The sequence below is a fragment of the Carassius gibelio genome, chromosome A5, assembly GCF_023724105.1.
Source record: "Carassius gibelio isolate Cgi1373 ecotype wild population from Czech Republic chromosome A5, carGib1.2-hapl.c, whole genome shotgun sequence".
In the NCBI taxonomy this organism is placed as follows: domain Eukaryota; kingdom Metazoa; phylum Chordata; class Actinopteri; order Cypriniformes; family Cyprinidae; genus Carassius; species Carassius gibelio.
The window spans coordinates 9,844,585-9,872,420 of NC_068375.1; the positions used below are offsets into that span (position 1 = coordinate 9,844,585).

Genomic DNA, 27,836 nt, shown 5'->3' on the forward strand with positions numbered 1-27,836 from the left:
GCTAACACTAAGTTAGCCATGAAAAAACTGTACGAGGCTATCAGTGCACAACAAAACAAACTACCTGACAGTCTCTTCATTGTGGCGGGAGACTTTTTATTCATTCAAACTTAAAGTCAGTCCTACCTAGGTTTCACATAAACATTAAGATTGGAACGAGAAGGGAAAAACACTGTATCAGGTGTATACGAATATAAAGGGAGCCTATAGAGCACTGCCAGCCCCCCACCTCGGTCAATTTGATCACCTGGCTTTTTTCCTTAGACCAACATACAGATCTGTTGCTAACAGAACTAGATGCCAAATGAAGAGTGTGCAGATCTAGACTGAGGAAACAGAATCTGCACTACAGGATATGTATATATATATTGTATATTGTCACAGGGTGAAGAATCACTCAACAAATCATTCGTGAATTAAATGCCCCGGAGGGTGGATTTATTTAAGTTTAAGGTACCTGGTGAAGTGATCCGCTTTCTGGTGGCTGGTGCTTCCCGTGTGTTCTCTGTGCTCTTCGGTGCCAACCAATGTGAAAGTGGGTGTCCTGACGTGCTCTAAAGTGGGTGGGCTGTCGGTCACTCGCTGCTTTCTGCTGAGAAATGAGAGAGGGATTATACCAGCGTTGGCAGTACCGGACCAAGAAACAGAAACAGCTCCTGGGCGATGGTCTTCGCGGTTGCCTTCCGCAGGGGGACTGCCTCTGGGTACCGGGTGGCATAGTCGACGATGACCAGGATGTGCTCATGCCCTCGGGCAGACTTCGGCAACGGCCCCACTATGTCCATTCCAATCCGCTCGAAGGGCACCTCGATGATAGGCAGCGGGATGAGCAGGCTAGGGGGAGGAGTCCTGGACAACGTGTCATGACAGGTCGGGCAGGCTTGGCAGAACCGCTTTACTTCGGCCTCCAGTGGAAGCGGTCGCGGATGCGTTGGGTGGCGTTGGGTGGTGTTGGCTGCCGCGAAGTGACCTGCCTTGGGGTGGGAATGTGCAAGTTCCAGGAAGGTCTCGGTCTTGGCTCGAGGCATGACTAGCAACTTTTTCTCCTCCCCCCTCCGCTGGGCGACACAATACAGCAGGCCATTCTCAACGACAAAATGTGGGAGAGGGTGGGGCCGGGGGAGGATGTCCTCTCCATCCACGACTCGCACTTGAGTCCAACAATGCTTGAGTCGGTCGTCCTCCCGCTGTTCCTTGGCGAAAGAGCCCCCTCCAGCGGCCTGTTGGTACACATCATAGAAAAGATTAGTAGATTGGGAGGGGGCCTCACCTTCTCTTTGTCGGAGACGAGCAGGGCCGGCCGGCGGCAGGGTCCAGACGGCTGCCTCGGCCTTCGACTGTTCCCCTTGGGGCTGGCAGGCTGAGTAGAAGCGGTGAGCAGCTTGTCGAAGCCAGGCCAATCCCTTCCGAGCAGTACGGCCACCGGCAGGTTCTTCACCAGGCCTACCTCCACCGGTACGGCCACCGGCGAGGTGCCTTGGGGGGACGAAATGACCATCTCACGGGCCGGTACTTGGCGAGTGTCTCCGTGCACACAGGTAATGCCACGGGGTGAAGAATCACTCGACAAGGGTTCATGAATTAAATGCCCCGGAGGGTGGATTTATTTATTAGTGTAAGGTTCCTGGTGAAGTGAGGTGATCCGCTTTCTGGTGGCTGGTGCCTCCCGTGTGTTCTCCGTGCTCTTCGGTGCCAACCAAAGTGAAAGTGGTTGTCCTGACGTGCTCCAAAGTGGGTGGGCTGTCGGTCACTCGCTGCTTTCTGCAAAGAAATGAGAGAGGGATTAGACCAGCATTGCATACGTTTCGAGACCGTCTTCTGAGTGCAGCGTGTGCTGCTTAAGAGAGCGCAGGCTGATGGGGAGCAACTGTGACCGATCAGCCGGTGGTGAGGATGTGCAGGTGTTTTCCGTTGGTTGCCAGGGCGACGCTGATTCCTCAGAGTATGCTCGTAACAATATGTATATATTCTTCTGAAAGCTACGGAGGCTGCTTTGCGATCTGGTGACCAGGAGGCCTACAGGAAATCCAGAGCTGACCTCAAAAGGGGGATCACTTCTGCTGAGAAAAATTACAAGTTGCGCATCGAACAACATTTTAAAGAAAATATTCATCGCAGCATGTGGCAGGGAATCAGGACAATAACAAACAATAGAGCAAACTATGGCCCACCCTCTTCTGCTGACCCTTCTCTTCCGGACCAAATGAATCTCTTCTTTGCCTGCTTTGAGGATGGAGCCAGTGCAGGACAGACCATCGTCAGTGCTCATGTGGATGAGCAACCAATCGTACTAGATCAGCACCAGGTCAAGTGGGCTTTGCAGAACATTAACATCAGAAAAGCACCTGGACCAGATGGGGTCCCAGGACGTCTACTAAAGGTATGTGCTCACCAGCTTGCAGCTGTTTGGACTGACATATTTCAACAGGTCATTGAAGGAGGCTATAGTTCCTACCTGCCTAAAGACTGCTACCATCATACCTGTTCCAAAACAGACAACTGTTGCATGCTTGAACAACTATAGACCAATAGCATTAACACCAGTCATAATGAAATGTTTTGGGAGACTGGTACTGAACAGCATCAAGGCTTTTATTCCAGCTAATCTGGACAAACACCAATTTGCCTACAGATCCAACAGATGCACCGATGATGCCATCTCACTTGCACTTCACACTGCCCTCACTCACTTGGAGAACCCCAACACATATGTCAGGATGCTTTTTGTTGACTTTAGTTCAGCTTTTAACTCCATCAACTCTAGCAAGCTAGTCAAAAACCTGCTGTAGCTTGACCTAGACTCTCACCTCTGTAAGTGGATCAAGAACTTTCTCACTGACAGACCCCAGCATGTCAGACTTGGAAATATTACCTCCTCCACCACTATCCTCAACACTGGCACTCCCCAGGGTTGTGTTCTTAGTCCGCTCCTTTACTTGCTATTCACCTGTGACTGTTTTCCCATTCATGATTCAAATTCCATTTTCAAATTTGCAGATGACACAGCTGTGGTAGGGCTGGTAACAAACAATGAGGAGATTGCCTACAGGGAGGAGGTCCAATCAATGGTATCATGGTGTAGCAGAAACAATTTATACCTCAACACAAAAAAAAATAAAAAAAAATAAATCATAATTGATTTTAGGAAATGCTAAACCAACAAACATGACAGTCTTGAGATACATGGAGAGGAGGTGGAAAAGGTCCAAAGTTTCAGATATTTAGGGCTGCATCTGGTGGAGGATCTGACCTGGGAAGTGAACACCAAAGAGATAGGTAAAAAAGCTCAGCATAGACTCTTTTTCCTGTGAACCCTAAAACGTACTGGGCTCCCGCAGACACTCCTCAAATACTTTTACAGGTGCACAATAGAGAGTGTGCTGGCATACAGTTGTATAGTGTGGTTTTCCAGCTGCACTATTGAGGAAAAAAAAGATCTGCAGCGGGTAATTAAAACTGCCTAGAGAATCATTGGTGCACCTCTTCCAAGCCTTGAGGATATCTATTCCAGTAGGCTGCAGAGAAGAGCAGCAAGTATCAGGGTGGATCCTACACATCCTGGCTATACCTTGTTTGACACCCTACCCTCAGGCCGGCTCAGGGTCATTAGGGCGCGGACAAACCGCACAAGAAACAGTTTCTTTCCAAAGGCCATAAATGAGCTGCTGAAAGGCTGAAAGCTTGGAAGACTAATTAAATCTGAACTTGAATCATACTGTGTGTGTTTTGTTTATTCTATTATTATATATTTAGTTGTTGTTGACAGTGTCACTTTTTATCCTTTAAGCTGCTAACTGAGTGATTGATGTCATCTTAATTTCGTTGTGTAAAGATATGCAATGACAATAAAAACTAAACTGATTGATTGCATTAAGAATTGCAAACATTATTTATTTTTGTATTACTGTATTATTTGTATTTTTGTATTATTTGTGTTCTAAAATTGTATGTGTAAATATGCTAATTACTGGCATTATCTTATTACATGCAGACTGATTTCCAGAATTGAAATATTAACATTGGATAAAGCCAGATTGAAAATTGTTGTTTGATTTTGGATTTCTCTTTTCATTAGTCCAGAAATGAGAAAATACTGTCAATAGAAAGAAAACAAATAAAAAGCAAAACTGCCCAAAATCTCAAAATTGACTGATGCATGAAAATCAGTTTTTGCCTGTAGTGTCTCACCTTAAAAATGAAATTGAAATTGGTTGAATGATTTTGATGAGGTAAAGGAAATAGTGTATATAGAATTTCCAGTGTGCAGAACAGAGCCTGAAGTGATTTTAGAAGATGGACTCAAACGGTGTTGAGGTCTCAAACTTCAGGATTTGAGGCCATATCAGAGGCTCTAAGTGTTTTCCTCACTCTGTTTCTTCCAGTGGCAGAGAAGCCGGAGATGGCGGTCATGCCAGTGTCGCTGGAGAACCGCTCGTGTGTGCTGATCCGTAGGGATCTGGTGGCTCTGCCCGCTAGTCTCATCAGTCAGATCGGCTACCGATGCCATCCCAAACTCTACACAGAGGGAGACCCCGGAGAGAAACTGGAACTGGTGGCAGGTTGGTGAAATCACTCAGTCAGCCCGATCAAAGTCAGCAGAGATGACAAAAGCATTACAGGAATATTCAGATTAGAATGTGAATTTGTATCTGTAGTCTGATGCGTTTACATTGTGACTGTGCCTCAGGGGCCGTTTACACGGCAATGTGTTCAGCCAAAAAACGGTAAACTTTGTATGCATTTTGCCTGTTTGTTTACACGACAACGGAATTTTGGGGACTGAAAACAGGTTTCAAAGTGCAAGTTTTTGAAAATGCCACTGTTAACATTTCCCTGTAAATACCCAATACAGGAATCTTTGGAAACGGTGACGTCATGTGCGTGCATAGTACGTGTTAGGTATGCAGACATGCGCAATACGTGTCAATTTTAAAAGCAAGCAAAACAACAAACATACACAACAATGGCGGAGTACATGGTACTGTTGTTGCTGCTCAAGAGTTTCCTAACACTTATTCAGTAAAGTGTGTATTTATTTCACCAATATTACAACCAACAGTAGAGATGCATCATATGACATATAATCATCGCTTCCCTAGAGGTACTGTTTACTTACAAGGTGACAGCGCAAACTACTGGATTGGAATACGTAATACAACATTTCTGTTCATGTTTCGCAGATGTGTAAACGCGAATCGTATTGAAAAAAAAAAAATCTTGTATACGTGAAACCTTTTAAAAACTTAAGGTAAAAACTTCAGTTTTTGACTACACCGTTGTTGTGTAAACGTAGCCTCAGATTCAGTCAAGTGAAACTGAGTCTGCAAAGGTGTGAAGGGAATGAATCGAAACAAGGGTACATCATTCCACAGGCACACATACTGTAGATTGCAGGATTGCAGGTCCTAAAAATATTGTTTGTAGCTCTTTGACTGAAAGTTTAAAGTTCTGTCTCACAAGATTGTAAGAATTTTACAAGGGTTAAGATTTACTTGGTAACGATTTTCAAATTGCTAATAAATTTCACAAATTCTGAGAAACAACAAGTAAAGCAGTTGAATTGAATGAGACATTTTGAAGTAAAAGGACTGAAATAATATTTTCTTGTATGTACTTCAAGTGGAAACCTTTTTTTTTTTCTCTTATATACACCAAACTTTACAGTTTTATTCCTGTCTATATTCTGAAAGTTTGTTTATGTATCATTCACACTGACCTCTACAATGTTTTATTCCTAATAACATGATGAAAATGTGTTTGTTTTCTGTCTTTTGACAGTATTTTCTGATTTATGTAGTGATAAAAAGAGAAATCCAAAATCCCCTCTGGAAATGTCAACAAAATCAACAAAAAAATAATTTGGCTTTATCCAGTGTTCAGATTTCTGTTCTGGAAATGTATGCAAATTCATGCTTATTTAATTAGAAAATGCATAATTTGCATATTTAAACAAGATTTCAGAGAACTTGTAATACAAAACAGCTGTCCTAATGTACTGTTAATAATCAGCTGGCAAAAAATATGCTGAGATAATTAGTTAATAGTTATTAGTTTAAACCTGTTCCCCTGAGCTGATGTTATTGTGGTGTGTCTCTGTGTTGTGTGTTGTTCAGACACAGGTGTGTTCATGACCAGAGGTCAGCTGATGAACTGTCATCTGTGTGCTGGTGTCAAACACAAGGTGCTGCTGCGCAGGCTCCTCGCCACCTTCTTTGACAGGTGTGTGTCCTCACATCAGATGATCGCTGTCTGCACGGGTGTAACAGTACACATATCTAATTCGGTTTGGCACATGTGTGCTGAACAAATACTGTATTGTTTTAACCTCTGAGCATGGATGGGACAATACAGTTCATATCAATACACTTTGAAAATAAAGGACAGAGTGAGGTGGTGTGAGAAAACCACACTATCCAAATTGTCCAAATAAATGTGCTTTGTATGAAACTGAATCATAAGACTAAAGCAGTTTGCTCTCCTGTCTGATGTGTGTGCTACACACTGCATTTATATTGAATGCAAGTATTTGTCCTTTGCATAAAGGCTTGTTCTGATAGTAAATGAGTCTTTGTTAATCCAAAGCCACTTTAAATCAAGCCTGCGAGATTAGTAAAACTGTGTAATGTTGCAGTACGGAGGGATGGACACCAGAGGCTGGTTTATGAATATACACTATGGTGTCCACAAACAGTGATTAACTGTCGCACAACTCTGGTAGAAATTCAGTGACAGCTGTAATGTGTAAAGTAATGTGGTTATCAAGGCACACGAGACCCAAGTTGAAGTTATGCTTTCTCTGACACTTTTAGTGCCATAAACTGTGGTATGGAGAATGATTCTTTTTTTTTTTAAGACAGAGCCATAGTTTGATCAGTAAATGACTGTTTAAAGAAAAAGAAATACTTTTATGTTGCATTTTCCACCCCCATGGTTTACCAAAAAGAGCATGATTTCAAAATTGACTTGCATACCAAACCATCATTTTGTGTAGCGTTACACCCGTACAGTTTTGTGCAGTGCAGTTATTGAGATATTGAGTGTTTTGGTCTCATGGCTTTGCTCTCATCTGCACCTTCTGCTGGCTGCTTTATGAATCTGCAGGAACACACTAGCAAACAGCTGTGGGACGGGGATCCGATCGTCAACCAGCGACCCCAGCCGAAAACCACTGGACAGTCGAGTCCTGAACGCTGTCAAACGTACGTTAAACTCTATGTGTCATCAGTGAGGTTCAAATCAACATTCATTACAGCGCCCTGCATCATATCTGCTGAATGAAATCCAGTATTTGTTTCTTAAATCATTTTGGGTGCTGATTCCAAAAATATGGGTCCGTTTTGCTCAAGCATGTCATGCTTTCTTGTAGCATTTTTGCTTTTGACAACCATTAGTAAGGTGAAGAAGTCTTGTATTTTGCCTTAATCAGCAGAAAAACACCACAAACACACGGTTCCTGTCTGAATCTGAGCAGATTACAACTGTTCGTTCATGTTCTCGGCCCATTTTCACATGCATGAACCTGAAGATTTCAAGGTCAGAATTAGTGACTAGATGTTTTCTGCTTTAACTGCATCTAAACAGCCACAGAAAACGTCCCTAGGTTACGTATGTAACCCTAGCTCCTCGAGGGAACGAGACGCTGCGTCGAGCGCTTTTGGGGAACGCCTTTGGCAAGAACAACTCTGAATATCGTGTGCAATCCGTTCAATGGAAGAGCGTGACGTCACGGACGGGGTGACGTAGCGACCAGGAAGCTATAAAGGCACGTGCCACGCAGCTGGCCTCAGCTTCGAGTAGGGAAGCAAGCGCAGGCAGGGGTGCCGGGAGTATGGCTCGGCGACGCAGCGTCTCGTTCCCTCGAGGAACTAGGGTTACATACGTAACCTAGGGACGTTCCTCTTCGGGAACTCGAGCTGCGTCGAGCGCTTCTGGGGAACGATGTGCCAACGCTGCCAGACTACCAAGGCCCTTCCTAGTGTGTATCCGAAGAGCACAGCTTAGGACGAGAGGACAGAAGAGCCAGGAGCGGCTCGCATATCGAGATTGTAAAATCTGGCGAATGTAGAGGGCGTGGACCACCCCGCAGCGTTGCAGATGTCCAAGAGGGACACACCTGCTAAAAAGGCCTTAGAGGCAGTCATACTCCGCGTAGAGTGAGCCTTGGCTCCCAAAGGAAGGGGAAGACCAGAGGACTCATAGGAGACGTTGATAGCCTCGACTATCCAACGACTAAGGGTCTGCTTGGTGGCAGGAGAACCCTTTTTAGGAGGACCGTAGCATACAAGCAATTGGTCAGACTTTCTCCACAGGGCAGCTCTGTGGATGTATGCGTCCAATGCTCGCACTGGACACATACAATTTAGCTTCACCTGGTCTGGCTCCCGAAAGGGAGGAGGACAGAAGGCCTGCAGTACGACAGGTTGTGGTGTGACAGAGGGAACTTTAGAAATGTAACCCGCTCGAGGGTATAGAAATGCTTTGGCCATACCAGGGGCAAAGTCTAGATAGTTAGGGGCCACCGAGAGGATCTAAAGATCTCCAACTCTCTTTAGAGAGGTAATAGCCAGTAATAGGGCAGTCTTAAGTGTCAGATGTCTGTCTGAGATTTCTTGAATTGGCTCGAATGGAGCTTTGCAGAGAGCCTCTAACACCACAACCAAATCCCATGGGGGAATACGGGACCGTACTGGAGGTCTCAGCCTCAGTGGACCTCGGAGGAAACGTGTAACTAGGGGGTGTCTACCCAGTGACTGGTCACTGAAAGGGACGTGGTAAGCAGCTATGGCCTTTAACCCTTTCGAGTCGATTAACGCATATATGCGTTTTGAGTCATTTTCACCTGATAACCCCGAAAAGAACTTAAATTACACTCTCAGTTTTAATCGTACAGATAAGAGCAATACATCAATCGAATCTGTAAAGGGTCTAGTTTTTTTTGGATACAGACATAATAACAAAAAACCTTTGTGCACTTATAAAATAAAGATAACAAACAAGGTGCGCGTCTACAGTCTTTGTCTCCGCTGATCGTCATGTACAAACATTTCATTAAAATGAACTGTAACTCCGTGAATACTCGAAGAAGAGACATGAGAGAGATATCTATAGAAAGCCTGGAATGTCTACTTTTAAACTAAACAAGTGCTGCCGAAAAAAAATATTCTGAGATAAAGTAATCCATATGAAAACAACGCAATGTCTGTTTTTCATATCTAAGCTCATTATATCTAATGTGACCACGCCCCCGCGCTTAACGCGCTATTCAGATTCAAACTGAAGCGCGCGGCTTGAATACGCCCACACAGAAGAAAAAGCAGCCAGACTATTCTTCAAGTTTTTATTTTATTTTACTGTTTGCTTCGCGATGAGAGGACTAAGACATAATTCACCCCAAAAAGATGTGATGTGGTTGAGGATTTGAGAAATGGATTTCCTCAGAAAAAAGAATGAAGCACTTTATTCAGCAGAGATCATAAACATGAGTAAGTCTCTTTTTATTTATTTGTACTAGTTTTCACATAACGTGTAAACATTTTACTAGTTAGACTTTTTCCAAATACTTTTTCCAAACTATAATTCCTGACTAAATGTATAATCAAGTGAAACATTATGAAGTTTCAATAACAATATACAATACTATACCATTCAAAAGCTTGATGTAAATAATATAAATGTGACAAATAGAGATAACTCTAACAAATGTAAAAACAATGCAGTTCTTTCGATTTATTCCCCCTAAAAAAACCTGAAAAATATTATCAGCTCTTTTCAACATTAATAATAATAATAATGATGATGATAATAAATGGGGTTTATTTGGTAGAAAATAAGATTGTTAAAAGGATTTCTGAAGGATTGTGTGACTAGAGAAAGGATGCCAAAAAATTTGAAAGTCAGCTTTGATTGTCCCTAATAAACTGTTTAACTGCTCCCCCAAGTGGATATTAAATTATGTTGTGGGATAATTAAATATATTCTTAATAAACTACAAACATAAAATTATATACTTTTATTTTGTTCTCTTTCTTGTAAGTCCTCCCTCACAGTGGCACAGTTGAATGAGAGGCTCATTATGCAGCTCATTATGCAGGCCTTTGTCCTCTCAGGTGTAAATCACAATGATATTCATGATAGTTGACGCCTACTCGCATATGACTTTTACCAACAAAAAGTGTTTTAGAAAATTTAAATCAATATATTGTTTTCTGTGAGTGAGTAAACAAGATGATTTTCACATCATTCAGAAAGAAAAATTCTAGGCTACAAGCTCCAGTTCTCAACTTTTCCGGCAACCAATTTTATGTATGTGTTTTATTGCCTTATGCAAGTGATTTAACATTTTTAGTTTTTCACTAACCATGCATAACATTTTTTTTCTCAAAAATACAATCATGTACATGCATGGGTTTCACATATTATTATAGCCCAGTTTGTGCTGATTACAGTGATATTAGACTTTACCCATTTAGATATTTATAAGAAACTGAAAAAAGCACAAATGTCAGGGCATGACAAAACTTCTCAAGGCCCCAAAAATACCCTTAGACTCCAGAGGGTTAAGGTGGAGTGGGTTAACCCCGCAGAGAGCCTAGCTTGTAAAAACTCCAGAACTGTACCAACTGGGCAGTTAACAGGGTCAAGGTGGCGATCTCTGCACCATGAAGTGAAGAGTTTCCACTTCAGGAATATACACTGCTCTTAGCTAGAGGAGTTTGCCCTGGGACCACAGGAGGATCTGGTACACCAGCTTGTACAAGGGGCGTGAACGCAGACCCCCCTGGTGATTGATATAAGAGACTACCGCTGTGTTGTCGGTGCGCACTAACACATGACAGCCTCTCAGGTCTGGGAGGCTTGTGCAGGAGACCAAAAGGTATCACGTTGGACTCAGCTGCCATGAGCCCTAACAGTCTCTGAAACTGCTTCACAGTGAGTGACTGGCCTTCTCTGACTCTCTTGACTGATGTGAGGATCGACTCGATCCGAGCAGGAGACATACGTGCCTGCATCGTGGTCGAATCCCATACTACGCCTAGATAGGTGGTTCTCTGTACTGGAGAAAGTACACTCTTCTTGGCATTCAGTCTCAAACCCAGCTCCCCCATATGAGTGAGAACGACACCTCGATGTCGAACTGCCATCTGCTCTGATTGAGCTAAAATCAACCAATTGTCGATATAATTTAGAATGCGGATGCCCTGCATACGGAGGGGTACCAGAGCCGCATCTACACATTTCTTGAACGTGCGGGGTGAGAGTGCAAGGCCGAAGGGAAGTATTCGATATTGATAAGCTTTGCCCCCGAAAGCGAACCTCAGAAACTTCCTGTGTTGTGGAAGGATGGATATGTGGAAGTATGCATCTTTGAGATCTATTGTGACAAACCAGTCCTCGGATCTGATTTGAGCTACAACCTGTTTGACAGTAAGCATTTTGAACTTCAGTGACATAACTGAGAGGTTTAACTGACGTAGGTCTAAGATCGGACGCAACCCCCCATCCTTTTTTGGAACTATGAAATACCGGCTGTAGAACCAGGATTCCCTGTCTAGAGGAGGGACCACCTCGATGGCCTCCTTCCTTAATAGGGTATTTACTTCTTGTTCCATAACCAGAGCCTGCTGGGGGCCGCCAACTGTCGGTGTAACCCCATTGAATCTCGGCGGTGGACGGCCGAATTGAATAGCATAGCCTCTTTCTACTGTGTGCAGGACCAATTGAGATACATTTGGCAGAAGTTTCCACGCTGCTCGAAAATGTACTAAGGGAATCAGTCTCTCGAGACTGATCTCTGGTGTAAGAGGCCCCCGAAGGGGAGGCGAGCTTCCCAGCTCCGCTACGCTCATGGGCGGAAACAACTGGGAGGAACGCTCGCGGGAGACCGCTGCGCCCTGAAGCACCGGTAGGGTTGGCAGACCGGCCTCCAGAGGGTACCGGGGAGAGGCGGGCGCCATATAATGAGGTGGATACCGCTATGACCCTGTAGGGGCTACCCTCGAGGTCACTGGGATATAGGCGTCAGGACCTCTTTGTCGAGGACTTCCTAGCTTCGATAACTGTACGAAGATCAGATTTTATTCTAGGAGCCCCCGACTCAGAGCTCTGCTTTTGAGCCTCACGGTATGAGGAGCCTGCTAGTGGCGTGAGTATCTCCCATCCAGATAACCTACAAGAGCGACGAGGGAGGAAACTCTGGAACGCCGCCGCCTGCTTACGGGCCTCCTGGAACCTGTCGACGACAGTATTGACTGTGTCGCCGAACAGGCCCGAGGCTTGGAGCGGGGCGTCCATGAGGCAGAACCTGTCACGATCTTTTATTTGGGACAGGTTCAGCCATAAATGCCTCTCCGCGGCCACCAAGGCTGCCATAGACCGCCCAATCGCGCGAGCGGTCTCTTTGGTGGCGCGGAGGGAGAGATCAGCGGTCCGTCTAAGCTCTGCAATATCGTCAGACTTGATCCCCTCTCCCTCGTCTACATCTCTCAGCAGGTCGGCCTGATATGCTTGAAGGACGGCCATGGTGTGAAGGCACGCCCCTGCCTGACCTGCTGCCACATAGCCCTTGCCCACTAACGCTGATGTTGTTCTTAATGCTTTTGTAGGCAAGGCCGGAGCCTTCAGAGACGATGCCGAACCGGGTGACAGATAGCCCGCAAGTGTCTGTTCAACCCGTGGCATCGCTCTGTACCCACGCTCATCGAGCCCTGTCACATTCCCATAATATTGTGAATCAGGGCCGAAGAGACCTCGCTATTTCGTCATGGAGGTCGGGAAAAAAGGGAAGGCTCCGGGCTGGAGGTGGTTGTCTGGGCCTGAGATACCGCTCATCGAGTATACTTCTCTGCGGTTCATGTTTTTTCTGTGGGGGCCAGTCTATTTTTAACTTCTCGACTGCGCGAGTAACCACCTCCAGCAGCTCCTCATACTGGGGCGAAAGGGGTGGCGAATCCCTACCAACTGTCTCCACATCTACCTCATTAGACGAAGAGAGGTGGAGTGTCAACCCCTCGCCCTGGGGGGAAGAAACCGATCCCAGGGTTTGGGCGCCTGATCTAGCAGATGAGGAAGGAGATAAGGACTGGCCCGTCTCCATTCCCTCTGCCAGATCCACCTGCGAACCCCACGAGTGCAGCAGCCGCTCTGCCTCAGCAGAAGCGGGGCCAGAGCCGCGGGGAACGCTGGCGAAGGCTCCCTCCTCGAAGAGAGCCCTCCGGGATCGAAGCGTCCGCATTGGCAAAGCTCCCTCGAGAGCTGACTCAGCGTGCTTCGACCCCAGGCAAACCACGCATAAATCATGTGTGTCTCCAGCCGTGATGTAGCGCTGGCATGGAGGAACACACAGTTTATAGCGCGATTTGGTTTCGCCCTTCAAATGTCTGGTCTTTGCTTTAGACTTAGGCATCTTAGTCTAATAATACTGGACAGACAACAGTAAATAAGACTTACAAGACAGACTTATGAACATGCACACACAGAGCGCTTGCTGAAAGACGCGAAGCTGAGGCCAGCTGCGTGGCACGTGCCTTTATAGCTTCCTGGTCGCTACGTCACCCCGTCCGTGACGTCACGCTCTTCCATTGAACGGATTGCACACGATATTCAGAGTTGTTCTTGCCAAAGGCGTTCCCCAAAAGCGCTCGACGCAGGTCGAGTTCCCGAAGAGGAACTGATTTTGTGAAAAAGCTTATTTATTTCAAAATTTGTATCTACGTAAGTTTCTTTGACATTAAATGGAATACTTTAAAATATTTATATATATATATATAAAATTTGAAATATATTTTTCTTATTTTGTGAAAAGACTGTTCATGACAAAGGTTTTATTGATATTGAAATCAGCATCATCTAATTATTTTATGTATTTTTTGCAATAAAAATCTTTCCAGTAAGCAGTATAATGCTTGTGTCTGAATTCATGCAGTGTCTGAATTCAACATTAACTATTAATCGCTGCTTGCACACAATTCATACAGCTTTAGTTTTTTTCTCTTTCAAGCTCCTAATATGTGCTCTTTTTTTCTAGTTTACTGTCAGAACTTTGCACCCAACTTTAAGGAAAGCGAGATGAACGTCATTGCCGCCGACATGTGCACCAATGCGCGGCGCGTGCGGAAGCGCTGGCTTCCCAAGATCCAGTCTATGCTGCCGGACGGGATGGAGGTGTACCAGGGCTCAGCGGTGGCAGCGGGCGTCAGTCTGGGCATCGGCGGCCTCCCGGTGGGCATTCAGCTCCCCTTCGAGCCGGACTTTAAGAACATGCTACCCTCGGGCCTGAGCCTCTACACCGAGCGCAAGGAAGCCGCGAGAACTCACTTACCACTGGATGGCGACAGCCCCAATGTCCAGCAGGATGGAGGCGAGGAGGAGACACAGGCCGAGGAGGACGAGCAGGAAGAGGCTCAGACCAATAGCACAGATGGGACATTGGGGGCGGGGCCTGTCAAACCAGGAACTGAGGGCGGGGCTGGTGTGGCCACACCCCCTGACAGGCAGCAGCAGGAGGATGAGTTTGTGGACGACATGAGACTAAACGGGAAGATAAACTGAAGAAGCCAGTCGTCAGTTCATATCCACCATGTGAATAAACACTGAAGGGAGGACTCAAACACACACAGGCATCGATCAAGAAGAACACACAAACACACATGCATTTGATTTCGCTCAAACGCTGGATTTCCAGTTGGACGGTGGCAGGACATTCATCATGTGCTCCAGAGAGCAGAAGGAAATAACACCCGTGGCACAGCGGGTGACCTTCATTGTGAAACATTATATTTTTCACAATAAGTTTATAAGTTATCTGACACAGTATGTCACACAAGTTTAGCATGTTCCGTTCTTGAGATCACTTTTCCATAAATATAGCAGTGAATCTCACTAAAGCATGACCTATGGAAGCCTGTTTCCGCCACTGAATAAAAAAAAAAAAAAAAACTAAGGTTGTGACTTTTTAATCACTCAATTTTTCAGAATTTATCAGAATTACATTATAAAGACTTGCAGTTGTGATTTTATATCTTGCAATTCTGACACTAAAACCTGCAATCGTTAGTTTATATCACGCAATTCTGAAAAAAAGTCAGAATTGTGAGATAAAAAGTCGCAAATACCTTTTTTATTTTTTATTCAGTGGCGGAAACGGGCTTCCATGACCAGATCACTTCACACCCCAAAATCAAGAGGAAATAAGGATGAAGCCTTTACAAGGGCCAATGACATTCATGTAGCTCCATCAGTGTATGTTTACATGCATCCAAATAATCTGTTTGTGATCAGATTGATGGCTAAATCTGACTACTTGCTTTCAGTCTGAATGAATTTTGATCGTATTGAAAGGAGTAGTGTAGACCTGAAATAATAAGATCAACAGGATAACATTACGGTTATAAACACTTGAAAATGACTATTTTCTTAATCAGATTCAATAATACCTTGCAAATCATACACAATTTACATACTGTATTTTCACGTCATACGTACATTTTAAGAACTGGTCCATGGATGAGACGGGATGTTAACAAAATATTTGCTAAAAAAGCTCTTTAGCCATGAATATCAGTTTTCTTTTTAGATATGTCATCATTCATATAAGCTGAACAGAATCTGATCCCAGATTGCATTCTTTATGACTGATGAAAATTAGTGTTTGTAAACACAGCTATGTGCCATTATTTATGTGACAATTAAGCCCTATTATAATATTTATATTAATATAAAGTAGTATAAAAAATATATGGAAAAATGCACAAATAAAAAAAGAGACAATTTGAAATTAATTTGTAACTATATATATATATATATATATATATATATATATATATATATATATATATATATATATATATATATATATATATATATATATATTCTGTTTTTAGTTCATTTAAGTTTTTAGAATAATGTAATTGAATCATTGATTAATGCTGTGATTTTGTTAACATTTTGAGGTAAATTAACTTCATTTGCAACCATAATGGTCCTAAACATATCTTTGCGATCTGGGCATGTTCGTTCGTGAGATTAATTTACTACCTTCATAAATGGCTGCGTTTAAGAGTATGTTTGAAGCTGAAATGATGCATTTCATGAGCGTTAAGTGACATTTAATGTTCAGTTTTTAGTGCAGCACATCTGATGCCTTGTTGTGAGAATCCAATCTTCACAAGTTTGACTCTGTAAGTGATCGTCTCTTCAGAAGAGCGATGCCTGCGTGTGTTTGACCTGATCTGAACGCTGACATACAGACAGATCCTCATGCTCACACGACCAGCCGATCCTTCCAAACAAACGCTAGAATGAGCGCTCACTTCCACCGCTTGCATGTCAGATCAGTTACAGATTTACAGCTTTGATTATAATCTGCATCCCTGAAAAGCAAAGAAAAACTGCTACTGTTTATGTAAGGATCGTTAATGGAACAATGAGTGGCAATTTTTCCTGAATGCAGGCGAGTTTAGTTTGTGTTGCTGTCAGGAATCAAAGCAATGGGGTTTTTCTGTACTGTAAACTCTTTAATGAATCTATCTGGCTTTATTACACTTGCACTCTGTGAGTTTAAGGAGGGGATAGTAGCAGCTGTGCACTTCGTCTGGAGCTGCTGAAGACTATTTGTGTGCGGCACTAAGAGCAATAACTATGTTATTCTGTTCACTCTTCAAGCTGGTTTTGCTTTATGTTTTCTGGTCCCTGTGTGTTTCTGTCACCTGTACTAGTGTAGAGGACACTAACAGAACAAACCCTCCACATTGGGATGGCCCTTATTTTTGAACTTTTGAAATCTTCTGCTCTCACCCGCCCAGTCAACTTTCCTTCGTTAGAAATGTCAACAAAGCAAATTTCGCTGAGTTTCGACTACGTATGGGGTGTGCTCTTAATGACCACGACAGCAAGTAATTATTCATTATTCAAGACCATTAGTAAACTATCAATTAGGTTAAAAATGAGAACACAGAACAATGTTGTTAGACTGACATGCCATTGCGCTTTAGCCGTCGCAAGTTCGAATCCCGATTCGCGTACCTTTCCTAATCCTTTCCACTCTCTCTCTCCCACATCACTTCCTGTCCACTTACTGTCCTATCAAAATAAAGGCATAAAATGCCAAAAAAAAGAGAAATAAATCTAAATCGTCATGTCAATTGGCATGTCCTTCAGCCGCGGAGTTTTGGCAGACGTAAAAGCAGGATGTTAAAAAGTGCAATGACTGTACTCGTGAAGAAAGTGAACTTGGAACAAATTTGAGATCTGATTAAAAATTAAACAAGATGGAGTTAATTTACTCACAAATGAGTGTTTTGCCCAACATCTACTGTACTGTGGTTGAATCATGAACACACCGACATACACCCTAAAATGATATTTGGCCATCAGAAATTCAAGCAGGGTTAGAAGGCATTCGATATTTTGTGTTTTTTTTTTTTTTTTTTTTTTTTGTGAGAAATAGCATTTCTTTGATTTTAGGGAGAATTATAAAAGTTTTATTTGAGATTTAACCTCATAAATGACACAAACATATGTCATATTCTCACTGAAACCTTAAAAGGTTTGTGTATTTATCAGGCTTTTATACAGTAGTCATCAGAATCTCCAGGTGGGTTGATTTTACAGAAGTTCATCTTCAGTCATGATGTTTAGATCTAGTCGACTGCTGGTTTCTTTTGTGTCAGGTGTTTGTGAGTTTATGTGCCGTTGATTGACAGCTGTCATGATTCTGATCAACACTAAAGGAGTAGCACCACGTTAGAGGACACATCTCTATGAGAATCTTGAAGATTTGAGGTTTCTTTCTCGTGAAGAGCTCAAAGTTTCATCTTCATCATATTCTCCCGTTTTATTATTTTGAGTTTGCATGTTTCATATCTTAAAAAGGAATCGTGTTGAGGAGGAATAATGGCCTTGAGTTTGTTGAGGATGAAACACTTGTGCCTTATTGTGACTACTGATACCACCAGAACTCTGAATGTTTGTAATGAGATGGAAATAATGATCATTTTGGATCATTTATAAAGACAGTGTGGGAAATCATGCAAAACTGTTGTCAGTTGCTGGTTGGGTTGTTGTGTTAAAAACCCCTGAGCACACCTGAAGATTTGGACCAGAACCGGCAGTTAGCTCGTACAGTCTGATTAATGCTTTTCCATTTCATATTCGCTAGTCTGTGACTATTCAGAGCGATAGAAATACATTTGTACAGGTAGAACTTTTTTAGTGGCTGGCTGCTACTAAAATGTGCTGGAACTAATATATGATCAATAAGGCCAGTCTTACACTAGAATTTTTAAACACGTCTTTTCTATCCTTTATTATTTACCCAGAAAACCCCTCCAAGTATCTTGTCTCCACCTGCCAAGCGAGTGGCTCTGAATTCATGCAAAATGTTGCACTAGATCTGAGAGAATGTCCTGTAGAGCTCAGAGCTGTTCAAATGTATGTAACATACTGATTTATAACTTTGTGTTGGTAGCGTAGAAGCTCCTTCAGTAAGTTATCCAGATATCAGCACTAATGGCTAATGTACGTGCTTTTGCACAGCTCTGAGGTTTTGCTCGTGTGTGAGAATGAGATGAGTGTTTGTGAACTTCAACACTGTGCATGATGAATATGAGAGAAGCATTATGAAATGCGAACTCTGTCAAACTTATTAGTAACTCTAACATTAGTAACACATTCACAGATCGAAGTGGGACAGAATTTCATGGCTTGTGCCACAAGTACAAATATCACAGTAACGGCCATTGAATGTAATAAAAGCAGCTGTTTCAGGTCAAACTAATGCATATGCATAAAGAAAATGCAATGCAATTCTTCATATTGTTTATGCAAATGATAATTTCTTGTTTTTATTCCTTTGATTTTTGGAGTGAAAAACAACCAGAGGATTCGCCCTTCCAACACAGTGTTGTAGCGCAATTGCGTACTCCTCTGTCGGGATGCTGTGCAGCCGAATGACTTACTGTTTAATTATTCAAATGAATATGTGCATTATAATGATCTGCCTATAACTGCATGCTGTTTCTCCACAGATCGAGCCGATGAGCAGTTCTCGTGGGACTCTCGTGTCCCGTCTGCACTACATAGAGTACGTGTGTGTTTCTCTTTGTAAATAACGGCAGCACTTTATGGTTTGTGTGAAGGTTGGTGGAATTCATTGGGAGCCCGTAAACCACCAGCTCCAAGCGCCGACAATCAGAGGAAGAAAGTGTTTGAGGATATCTGCTCATGAATGTGTTTGTCATCTGACACAGACATGTGATTGAAGTACTAACGATAGCTGAGCTTTGCCAATAGCATAGCATCGCCACGACGCCCTTTCATGCAAGTTCCTTACGAAAGTTTAATGAACAATTAAACTGCTTTTTTATTGAAATACAAAATAATTATGTCTACTGCAACATGTCACTGTAATTGTCACAAAATAAAATCTCTTTCATTCCCTTTTTCTGTGGTGTCTTTGGTGTTTAAGTGTGATCTAATTTGGTGTTCCCAGTCAAGAAATTGTGTGTAAATCTCTCTTTGTGGTGTATTATCACTAAATCTTGGATTCAAGCACTATTTGGAGATAATTTTGGCTCAGAATCAACAAGACCAACTATCAAAATGTGTGCTAGTTAAAAAAAAACACAAACAAAAAAACACTAATACAAAGATTTGGTAATAATATATCATAATGAGAGATTCACAAGCAATATTTTCTATAGGCTGATCATTTTTTAACAGGACCAAGTTTTTATTTTTCTTGTTATACCGAAATCTGTAAATTTTAGTCCAATGTGGTAGATTAACTAGTACTTTTGTGAAAAAGAAAATCTGGGTCAGAATGACAGCGTTACATGTCCTTCTGAAAACTTTACTTTCAATCAAAATACATATTTCCCAGAACAATATTAATTTTATTTTTATGATACATTTTTTTGGCCAAAAAACAAAAAATTGTTCTAAGTATGTATTTTCATTAGGCTACACACACACACACACACACACACACACACACACACACACACACACACACACACACATATATATATATATATATATATATATATATACACAGGGCCGGCTCTAGCCCTTTGGTTGCCCTAGGCAAGACTTAGTTTTGCGCCCCCCAGGCTGAGTATCCCTGGTCTCAAGGACAAGGCCTCGGAAGCAGCCAGGGACAGGGCAAGGGGAAGCGGTCAGGGACAGGGACAAGGCCAGGGAAGCGGTCAGGGACGGGATCAGGGTCAGGGAAGCGGACGGGGACAGGGACAAGGCCAGGGAAACGGTCAGGGACAAGGCCAGGGAAGCGCTCAGGGTCAGGGAAGCAGTCAGGGACAGGGTCAGGGACAAGGCCAGGGAAGCGGTCAGGGCCAGGGACAGGGACAAGGCCAGGGAAACGGTCAGGGACAAGGCCAGGGAAGCGCTCAGGGTCAGGGACAAGGCCAGGGAAGCGGTCAGGGCCAGGGACAGGGTCAGGGACAAGGCCAGGGAAGCGGTCAGGGACAAGGACAGGGAAGCGGACAGGGACAAGGCCAGGGACAGGGAAGTGGACAGGGAAAAGGCCAGGGAAACGGTCAGGGACAAGGCCAGGGAAGCGCTCAGGGTCAGGGACAAGGCCAGGGAAGCGGTCAGGGACAGGGTCAGGGACAAGGCCAGGGCCAGGGCCAGGGTCAGGGACAAGGCCAGGGAAGCGGTCAGGGACAAGGACAGGGAAGCGGACAGGGACAAGGCCAGGGACAGGGAAGTGGACAGGGAAAAGGCCAGGGAAGCGGACAGGGACAGGGCCAGGGAAGCAGTCAGGGACAAGGCCAGGGAAGCGTTCAGGGACAAGGCCAGGGAAGCGGTCAGGGGCAGGGCCAGGGGAGCGGTCAGGGCCAGGGTCAAGGCCAGGGTCAGGGCCAAGGACAGGGAAGTGGACAGGGCCAGGGTCAGGGCCAGGGCCAGGGACAGGGTCAGGGACAAGGCCAGGGACAGGGACAAGGCCAGGGAAGCGGACGGGGCCAGGGCCCGGGTCAGGGACAGGGCCAGAGTCAGGGATGAGGCCAGGGAAGTGGACGGGGTCAGGGACAAGGTCATGGTCAAGGACAGGGACAAGGACAGGGTCAGGGACAAGGACAGGGAAACGGACAAGGACAGGGTCAGGGAAGCGGTCAGGGACTGGGAAGCGGTCAGGGACAAGGTCAGGGACAAGGAAGCGGTCAGGGATAAGGACAGGGACAGGGAAGCGGTCGGGGACAGGGAAGCAGTCAGGGACAGGGACAGGGAAGCGGTCAGGGTCAGGGACAGGGAAGCGGTCAGGGTCAGGGACAGGGAAGCGGTCAGGGCAGGTGCCATGGAAGCGGCCAGGGAAGCGGACAGGGACAAGGCCAGGGAAGCGTTCATGGCCAGGGATGCGGTCAGGGTCAGGGAAGTGGTCAGGGACAGGGACAGTGACAAGGAAGCGGAAGAGGTCAGGGAAAAAGTCAAGAGAAAAGTCAGGGATGTGGTCACTGAAGTGGACATGGGACTTTTGCTTAACGCTTACTGGAGATCTTTTCAATTCGGTGTTAATTCTAAGGCATGGTTTTCCGGTTTGCTCAAACTGTGTTTTGAAAGCTTTTCAGTCTGCTCCACCGCAAATAAAGAATTGCTTGATTTGAAGAGTTGTTGTTGTGTTTTATTATTATTATTATTATTATTATTATTTTTGCCTATTTCTCACAGTGCTTTTAAGCGTAATCTACACCTCTGCCACTGAGAAATACACTCCTGAACAAAATCTTAAAACCATGGGATTAAGTAGATAGAAATACAGATATTTAAAGTTTGTGTAAAGATATTAGTGTTGGAATAATCAGGGCTCCAAGTGTATCCATTCCAAAATCTTAACCTAAGAAGCTAGGTAAAATAGTACCATGGTGGACCAGTGAGTGCAAAAAAGCAATTAAAGATAGGAATAAAGTTTTTAGAGTTTTGAAAAGAACACATAATTATCGAAACCTAATTGAATTTAAGAAATCTCAAGCAGTTGTAAGGAAAACCATAAGGGAGGCTAATAATGGTTCTGTGACTCAATAGGAAGAACTACTCCAGTGGAGAGAGTTTGTGGCATGATAAAGAAAATGAAAGGGAGTGGAAAAGAATAGCATTATCCGGCATTGATTGAAGGTCAAAATGTTATCACTAATAGTAATGGATAAGCAGAGATAATGGCTAAGACATTTAGTAATAGTAATGAAAACCTTAGTCAACAGGAAAAGAGGGCAAGAGCAGAAACAGTTGGAAATTATCGACAAGAATTTGATAATGCAGATATGATAGGAGGGGTGTTGAATGAATTATTCACAATAACTGAATTTAATAATGCATTAAGGAAATTAGGTAAATCGTTTCCAGGGGGGGATGGGATTTGTTATTCTATGTTGGAGAACTTAACTGATAAAGGAAAGGAAGTGTTAATGTGTCTTTACAACAAGGGTTGGACAGAGGGAATAATTCCAAGAGGATGGAAAGAAACAATAATTATCCCTATTAAAAAACCTGGGAAAGATCCACAGATTCCTAGCAGCTACAGACCAATAGCACTTACATCCCAAATGGGGAAAACAATGGAAATAATAATAAATGACAGGCTTGTCTATAAAGTTGAGACAAAAGGATTGATACAAAATTATCAGAGTGGTTTTAGAAGAGGTAGAGGTACCATGGATCCATTAGTATATTTAGAGGAAGCAATAAGTAGGAAAATGTGCTAAAGCAGCTAGAAATTCCAATGTAGATATTGAGGTTAATTATAGCAAAGCAGAAATTAAGAGTACCCTATAGTTAAAAACATTGTTAAGGGCAAATGGCAAACATTATGGGACAATGGGCAGACTGGAAGACAGTTCTATAATATCCAGAATAAAGTGGGAAAGGGCAGAAATATGAACAGAAGCAAGGAGGAGGAGGATGTGTTGTCAAGAATGAGGTATGGACACACAAGATTAAATAAAACTTAGGTAATAATAAAGAAACATGATGATGGCAATTGTGAATTATGTGAATGTCCAGAGTCTGTAGAGCATGTTATACTTCAATGTCCTAAATATCAGGAAGAAAGACAAATATTAAGTTCACAATTAAAAAGAAAACAGTTAAGATTAAAATTAGAAGAAATCCTACAAAGAAGCTCGGGTGAAATATGTTTTAAATATATATTTAGTTTTCTATGGAATACAGGACTAATTAAAAGAATTTAGGTGAATTTTTTTTTTTTTTTTGGAAAGGTTAGAATCCAGTACCACACCCCAGTCCAGCAGGCGGCGGTAATGCACTATTAAAGTTAGTTGCCAACCGCCAAAAAATAAATTAAAGAGAAGAAGAAGAACAAGTTGTGTGCGCCATAGACGTATAAATAGCTAGACGCCTCATTGGCCGCTCTGAGCCGTTGCTGCGATACTTCAACGCCGCCGCCATGTTAGTGAGGGCAAGACTGCCTTAAAAATACATGGAAGTGAACGGGGAGCTGCGGGTTTTTTCTGAATAAAAACACGATAACGTTCACATTTATCAACCGATTTCAGGTTTGTGATCTTTGTGCAGTTAAAAACTTTGCCTACAGTTATTTAGTTAGGTTTGGAAAATTATTAATTTTCGTAAGGAATTGTGAAAGCTCACATTTGTCTCACTTCTTGATTTCGTTGATTATTTTCGGTTTACAATTCTAATGTTAATTTAGTATAACTGTGACATATGCATGCAATTTAATTTCAATATACATTAAATTAAATGTATTTGTTTTATTGCTTTCTCTGTGTTCAATCCCAACATTTTTCTTTCTTTTTTTCTCTTTCGTGTCTCAGATCAGAACACAGCTCATTCCCTTTGAAATTCTGTGATAAAATCTAAGTAATACATCTTTAAACACTAATAATTTACTATTGTTGAGAAAATTTAATAAAACAAGTAAATACAAATCAAAAAGTGACACACTATAGCCTACAGATGAACTCCACAACAAATAATAACACATGTGAAAATGAAAATATGAACTGATACAGTGCACAGTAGAAAAGTGATATGTTATATTAAAAAGTACATGTAGTACAACTTAAAGTAAAGTGAATAATATGAAAAGCGAGTACAACGCTACAATAACATATTCGATATAATAGATTTATAATAGTATAAAATTATTTGTATAATATGAATAATACCATAATAAATAACTGAACAACAATAGGTTAACAATAGCATGAAGAATATGTAATATCAAGGGTGGAATAAATTCAGAATAGACAAAAATGAAGAATAAATTAATAGTAAATTAAAGAGTAAAATAAAAAAATTTGAAATGTAATTTTAAAATACTATTTGTGTATACAAATACCGTGTATGTTAACACATATAAATGTCAAAGTATAGTTATTTTTATAACAGACCAGAATATGAGATGCTCCCCTCAAAAACTTGATATTAATCAAAATTAATAATAATTATAACAACATCACAATGAGTTTATCATGATATTGCAGCTGGATTCACTATGAGTTCCTGTGTTTTTCATTTCTAGGCTATTAACATCATGTAGTTTTTGTGTAAAGACAAACGCAGTACATTATCAGCATTAAACAGCCTGTGCAAAGCTTTTTAAATGTAGTCTATAGTATTAGAATATGAGTTGGGTCATTCTGTCGATTCATTCAGGGCTGCTCTGGGTTTAGTACAAACACAACATTAGTCTAGGGAGGTATAGTCTTGTCTCTTGGAAATGCAGAGAACAGCTTTCCTCAGCTTTCCTTGTCCTGTTTGCACATGGCTAAAAGGGAAGAAAAAAGAATGCATAGAATCAGTTCACAGTTTTATGAAAAGCAATGAAATCCTTATAATCAAGTGATGATAAACTTAATCTGCAACACTTTTGAATAACGGTCCATTAGTTAATATTAGTTAACTACTTTAGTTAACATGATCTAAGCAAGAACAGTCCTTCTACAGCATTTATTAATCTTAGTTGATGTTCATTTCAACATTTACTAATGCATTATTTAAATCAAAAGCTGTGCTTGTTAACATTAGTTAATGCACTCTGAATTAGCATGAACTAACGATGAAAAACTGTATTTATTAACTAACATGAACAAAGATGAATAAATACAGTAATAAATGTGTTGTTCATTGTTTGTTCATGTTTATTAATGAATTAACTAACATTAACTAAAGGACTACAATTCTAAAGTGTAACCACTTAATCTTTGTAAATAAGTAACGGTAGTGAAATTAAAGAGAGAAGCTTTAGCTCCATCATTAATCTAGACAGTCAAAGGGCTCACTCTGTATATTGTGCTCATAACACCATTTAGCTTATTATATAAACGGCAATATAAGTTAAAACGTAATAAGAATTCATTTAAACTTTGAATTCTTATAAAGTCTCAGCTTTCACTGCTAACTACGCTAGCGATATTATTAATCGTCTGACACTGGTGGTTAATTAAGCTGTCACCATGAAGTTAAAAATGACCAAAAAACATCGGAGGAAGAACAGCTGAGTCTTACCTGTGAAATATAACACCCCGAGATCTGTTTTATTATCGTGTGACGGTTTGTAGGTGTCCAATCTGTCGATGAGTGATGGTATGTTTTCTTCTGTCCTGATGTGAGCGTTATGAGAGTTGACCGTTCCAATATGGCGGCGACGTTGACGTGCGGTCGAGCGGCCAATGAGGCGTCTAGCTATTTATATGTCTATGGTGTGCGCTGCTGCGTTTGGCCAACAGAGGTCCATGTGACAGACACACACGCTACCGCTTCAAAACACGCGTCACTTCCTGCTAAAGTTCAACGCGGGTTCTTCGCTGAGAGTTTGAGATGAACAGGATAAATTCACCAGTTCGCCATTAATAACTTCATTAGCTACACAATCACTTAATATTGTAGTCGACGGCGCTTGGGTGAAGATTTGCAAAGATGGGAGACGATCCGGACTCTACTCAAGAAAGAGAGATGAAGGCGAGACCCTTAACTTACTCATGTTGTTATTATTATTATTATTATTATTATTATTATTATTATTATTATTAGAGCAGTAGCGTTCTGTGGCAAATGAAGTTGACGTGTTTATGCTGTGTAAGTTAATGTGTGTTTGAGTCTACTTTCTAATTATGATCTTGGTTTGATGTTGTTTCGGTTTTGTAAAACAGCTCTAGTCATAATTAAATGATTACATGTGCACACGAATTAAGAATATAAACTCACGCTGGAGATTATGAAGTGTCGTATGTGTCTCTTCATTCCTTCATACGTCACGAGACAGCTTGATGAAACCAGATGCAGTTTCCCATCAGATTCTCTGCATTATTTATTATTTCATAATGAATTCCGATCAGCACAGGATTCCTTTTAATGTCAGGCATATGCCGTGAAATGAAAGTGAAAGATGTGAGTTTGTCTGACACACACCTGAATCAGGAGTATTGACAGGCGGCTTGTTCTTCTGTCGTGTGTTTTCAGCGTCATTTGTTGTGCTCGTGACGTCATTCCCGTCCACGCATGCGTGTTTCTGTGGATCTTTAAAAGTCTCAACTCGTCTTTCCGCAAATTAAAACCTAAAAAGGTCTTAAATCGGAGAAGAAAATTTTCATAAAGTCATGGCATTAAAAGTTGCACACACTGCAAAAAAAAAAAAAAAAAAAATATATATATATATATATATATATATAAATATATATATATATATAAATATATATATATATATATATATATATATATATATATATATATATATATATATATATATATATATATATACACAAATATTGAAATACCTTTAATTAAAACAAGATATATTTACTTGATATGCAAAATTATGATATGAGGTCTTGTTTTCTGAAAAACTGAACAAAAAGGTTTCTGCTTAAAAACAAGAACAATCTTTATCAACACATGATAGGTAAAAATTGATAGCATGAATGCACGTAAGTCGCTTTGGATAAAAGCGTCTGCTAAATGCATAAAATTAATTTAATTTTAATTTACAATCTGATCTGTTGTTTGGGTGTTGAAACTTGTTTTCCTTTTGAATTAAGTTTGATTTTAAGTTGAGTTTGGCAGCTATTTGTTTTCCTTTGTTTTAAGCATAAACTCACTCTCTTTTGATCAATTTAAATATATCTTGATTTAAGATTCTTTAAACATTTGCGCTAGAAAACAAGATAAAAATTACTTGGGGAGAACATCAGTTTTTTGTAGTTGGATCACAATATACAGTAAAATTATTTCCATATTTGTTCGGAGCAGTTTTTTTTTTTTTATGATTTAGAAAGAAATGGAGATTGATTGGAAGATCTATTTTAAATTTGGAGGCATTGCTAATGAGAGACATTTACATTTAGTGAACATATTTGACGTTTTGGAGTCTTTTACCTGGTCTTAAAAAGGTACCTGCGGAAAGCCTGATGTTTCACAGCAGTAATAAGCACTTACATACAGATGTGCTCTTCTGTGCTTCTCAGGACTTCAAGTTCCGTCAGATGAAGAAGATCCGTGTGTTCGAGTCATCTGTGGATCTTCCTAAGGAGCGCTCCAGTCTCCTCACCATCTCCAACAAATATGGCCTGACGTTCGCTGGCAGAGGCGGGATGCTGAAAGTGTTCTGGACGAGAGACGTGACCGCAGCCGGCCGTCTGGAGGGAAACCCCAATGACACCGGTAAGACCACGTGACCCCTGTAGACGGCTGCATATATGAAAATAAAACACCTAACCCTAAAAAATTCTAACAAAAGGTTTCTCATCTGTTTTTTGTAGTATTAGGTGTCCTTAATAACATACTAAAAGTTTACCAAAGTTTGACCACTAGAAAGGTGTAATTTTCAAGATGGCGTCCAAGATGGGCATGGG

General features: G+C 41.8%; 2 protein-coding genes and 2 long non-coding RNA genes across 8 annotated transcripts in view; 2 read left to right on the forward strand and 2 right to left on the reverse strand.

Moving 5' to 3' along the window:
- Positions 1-15,523, forward strand: part of LOC127992614 (nucleus accumbens-associated protein 2) — a 38,170-nt gene extending 22,647 nt beyond the window's left edge. For both annotated transcript variants that reach the window (XM_052591670.1, XM_052591669.1), the window contains exons 3-6: positions 4,383-4,559; positions 6,114-6,219; positions 7,102-7,199; positions 14,024-15,523. In XM_052591670.1, coding sequence (XP_052447630.1) covers positions 4,383-4,559; positions 6,114-6,219; positions 7,102-7,199; positions 14,024-14,547 — 905 coding nt within the window. In that variant the 3' untranslated portion in view covers positions 14,548-15,523. The remainder of the gene's footprint in view (positions 1-4,382; positions 4,560-6,113; positions 6,220-7,101; positions 7,200-14,023) is intronic.
- On the reverse strand, positions 76-27,562 carry LOC127992661 (uncharacterized). Of its 2 annotated transcripts, XR_008165709.1 has the most exons (3): positions 27,421-27,562; positions 26,194-26,553; positions 76-1,761 (listed from the first exon to the last, which is right to left on the reverse strand). It is a non-coding gene; the product is annotated as an uncharacterized LOC127992661 (long non-coding RNA). The 2 variants fall into 2 exon arrangements; XR_008165715.1 differs by lacking the exons at positions 26,194-26,553; positions 27,421-27,562 and adding an exon at positions 4,189-4,387.
- On the reverse strand, positions 23,721-25,765 carry LOC127992689 (uncharacterized). Its single transcript, XR_008165737.1, has 2 exons — positions 25,495-25,765; positions 23,721-24,754 (listed from the first exon to the last, which is right to left on the reverse strand). It is a non-coding gene; the product is annotated as an uncharacterized LOC127992689 (long non-coding RNA).
- nup214 (nucleoporin 214) overlaps positions 25,756-27,836 on the forward strand; it is a 63,856-nt gene continuing 61,775 nt past the window's right edge. For 2 of the 3 annotated variants that reach the window (XM_052591667.1, XM_052591668.1), the window contains exons 1-2: positions 25,763-25,947; positions 27,450-27,645. In XM_052591667.1, the coding sequence (XP_052447627.1) occupies positions 25,906-25,947; positions 27,450-27,645 (238 nt within the window). In that variant the 5' untranslated portion in view covers positions 25,763-25,905. Of the gene's footprint in view, positions 25,948-27,449; positions 27,646-27,836 lie in introns of all 3 variants that reach the window. The other variant, XM_052591666.1, reaches the window with a different exon arrangement.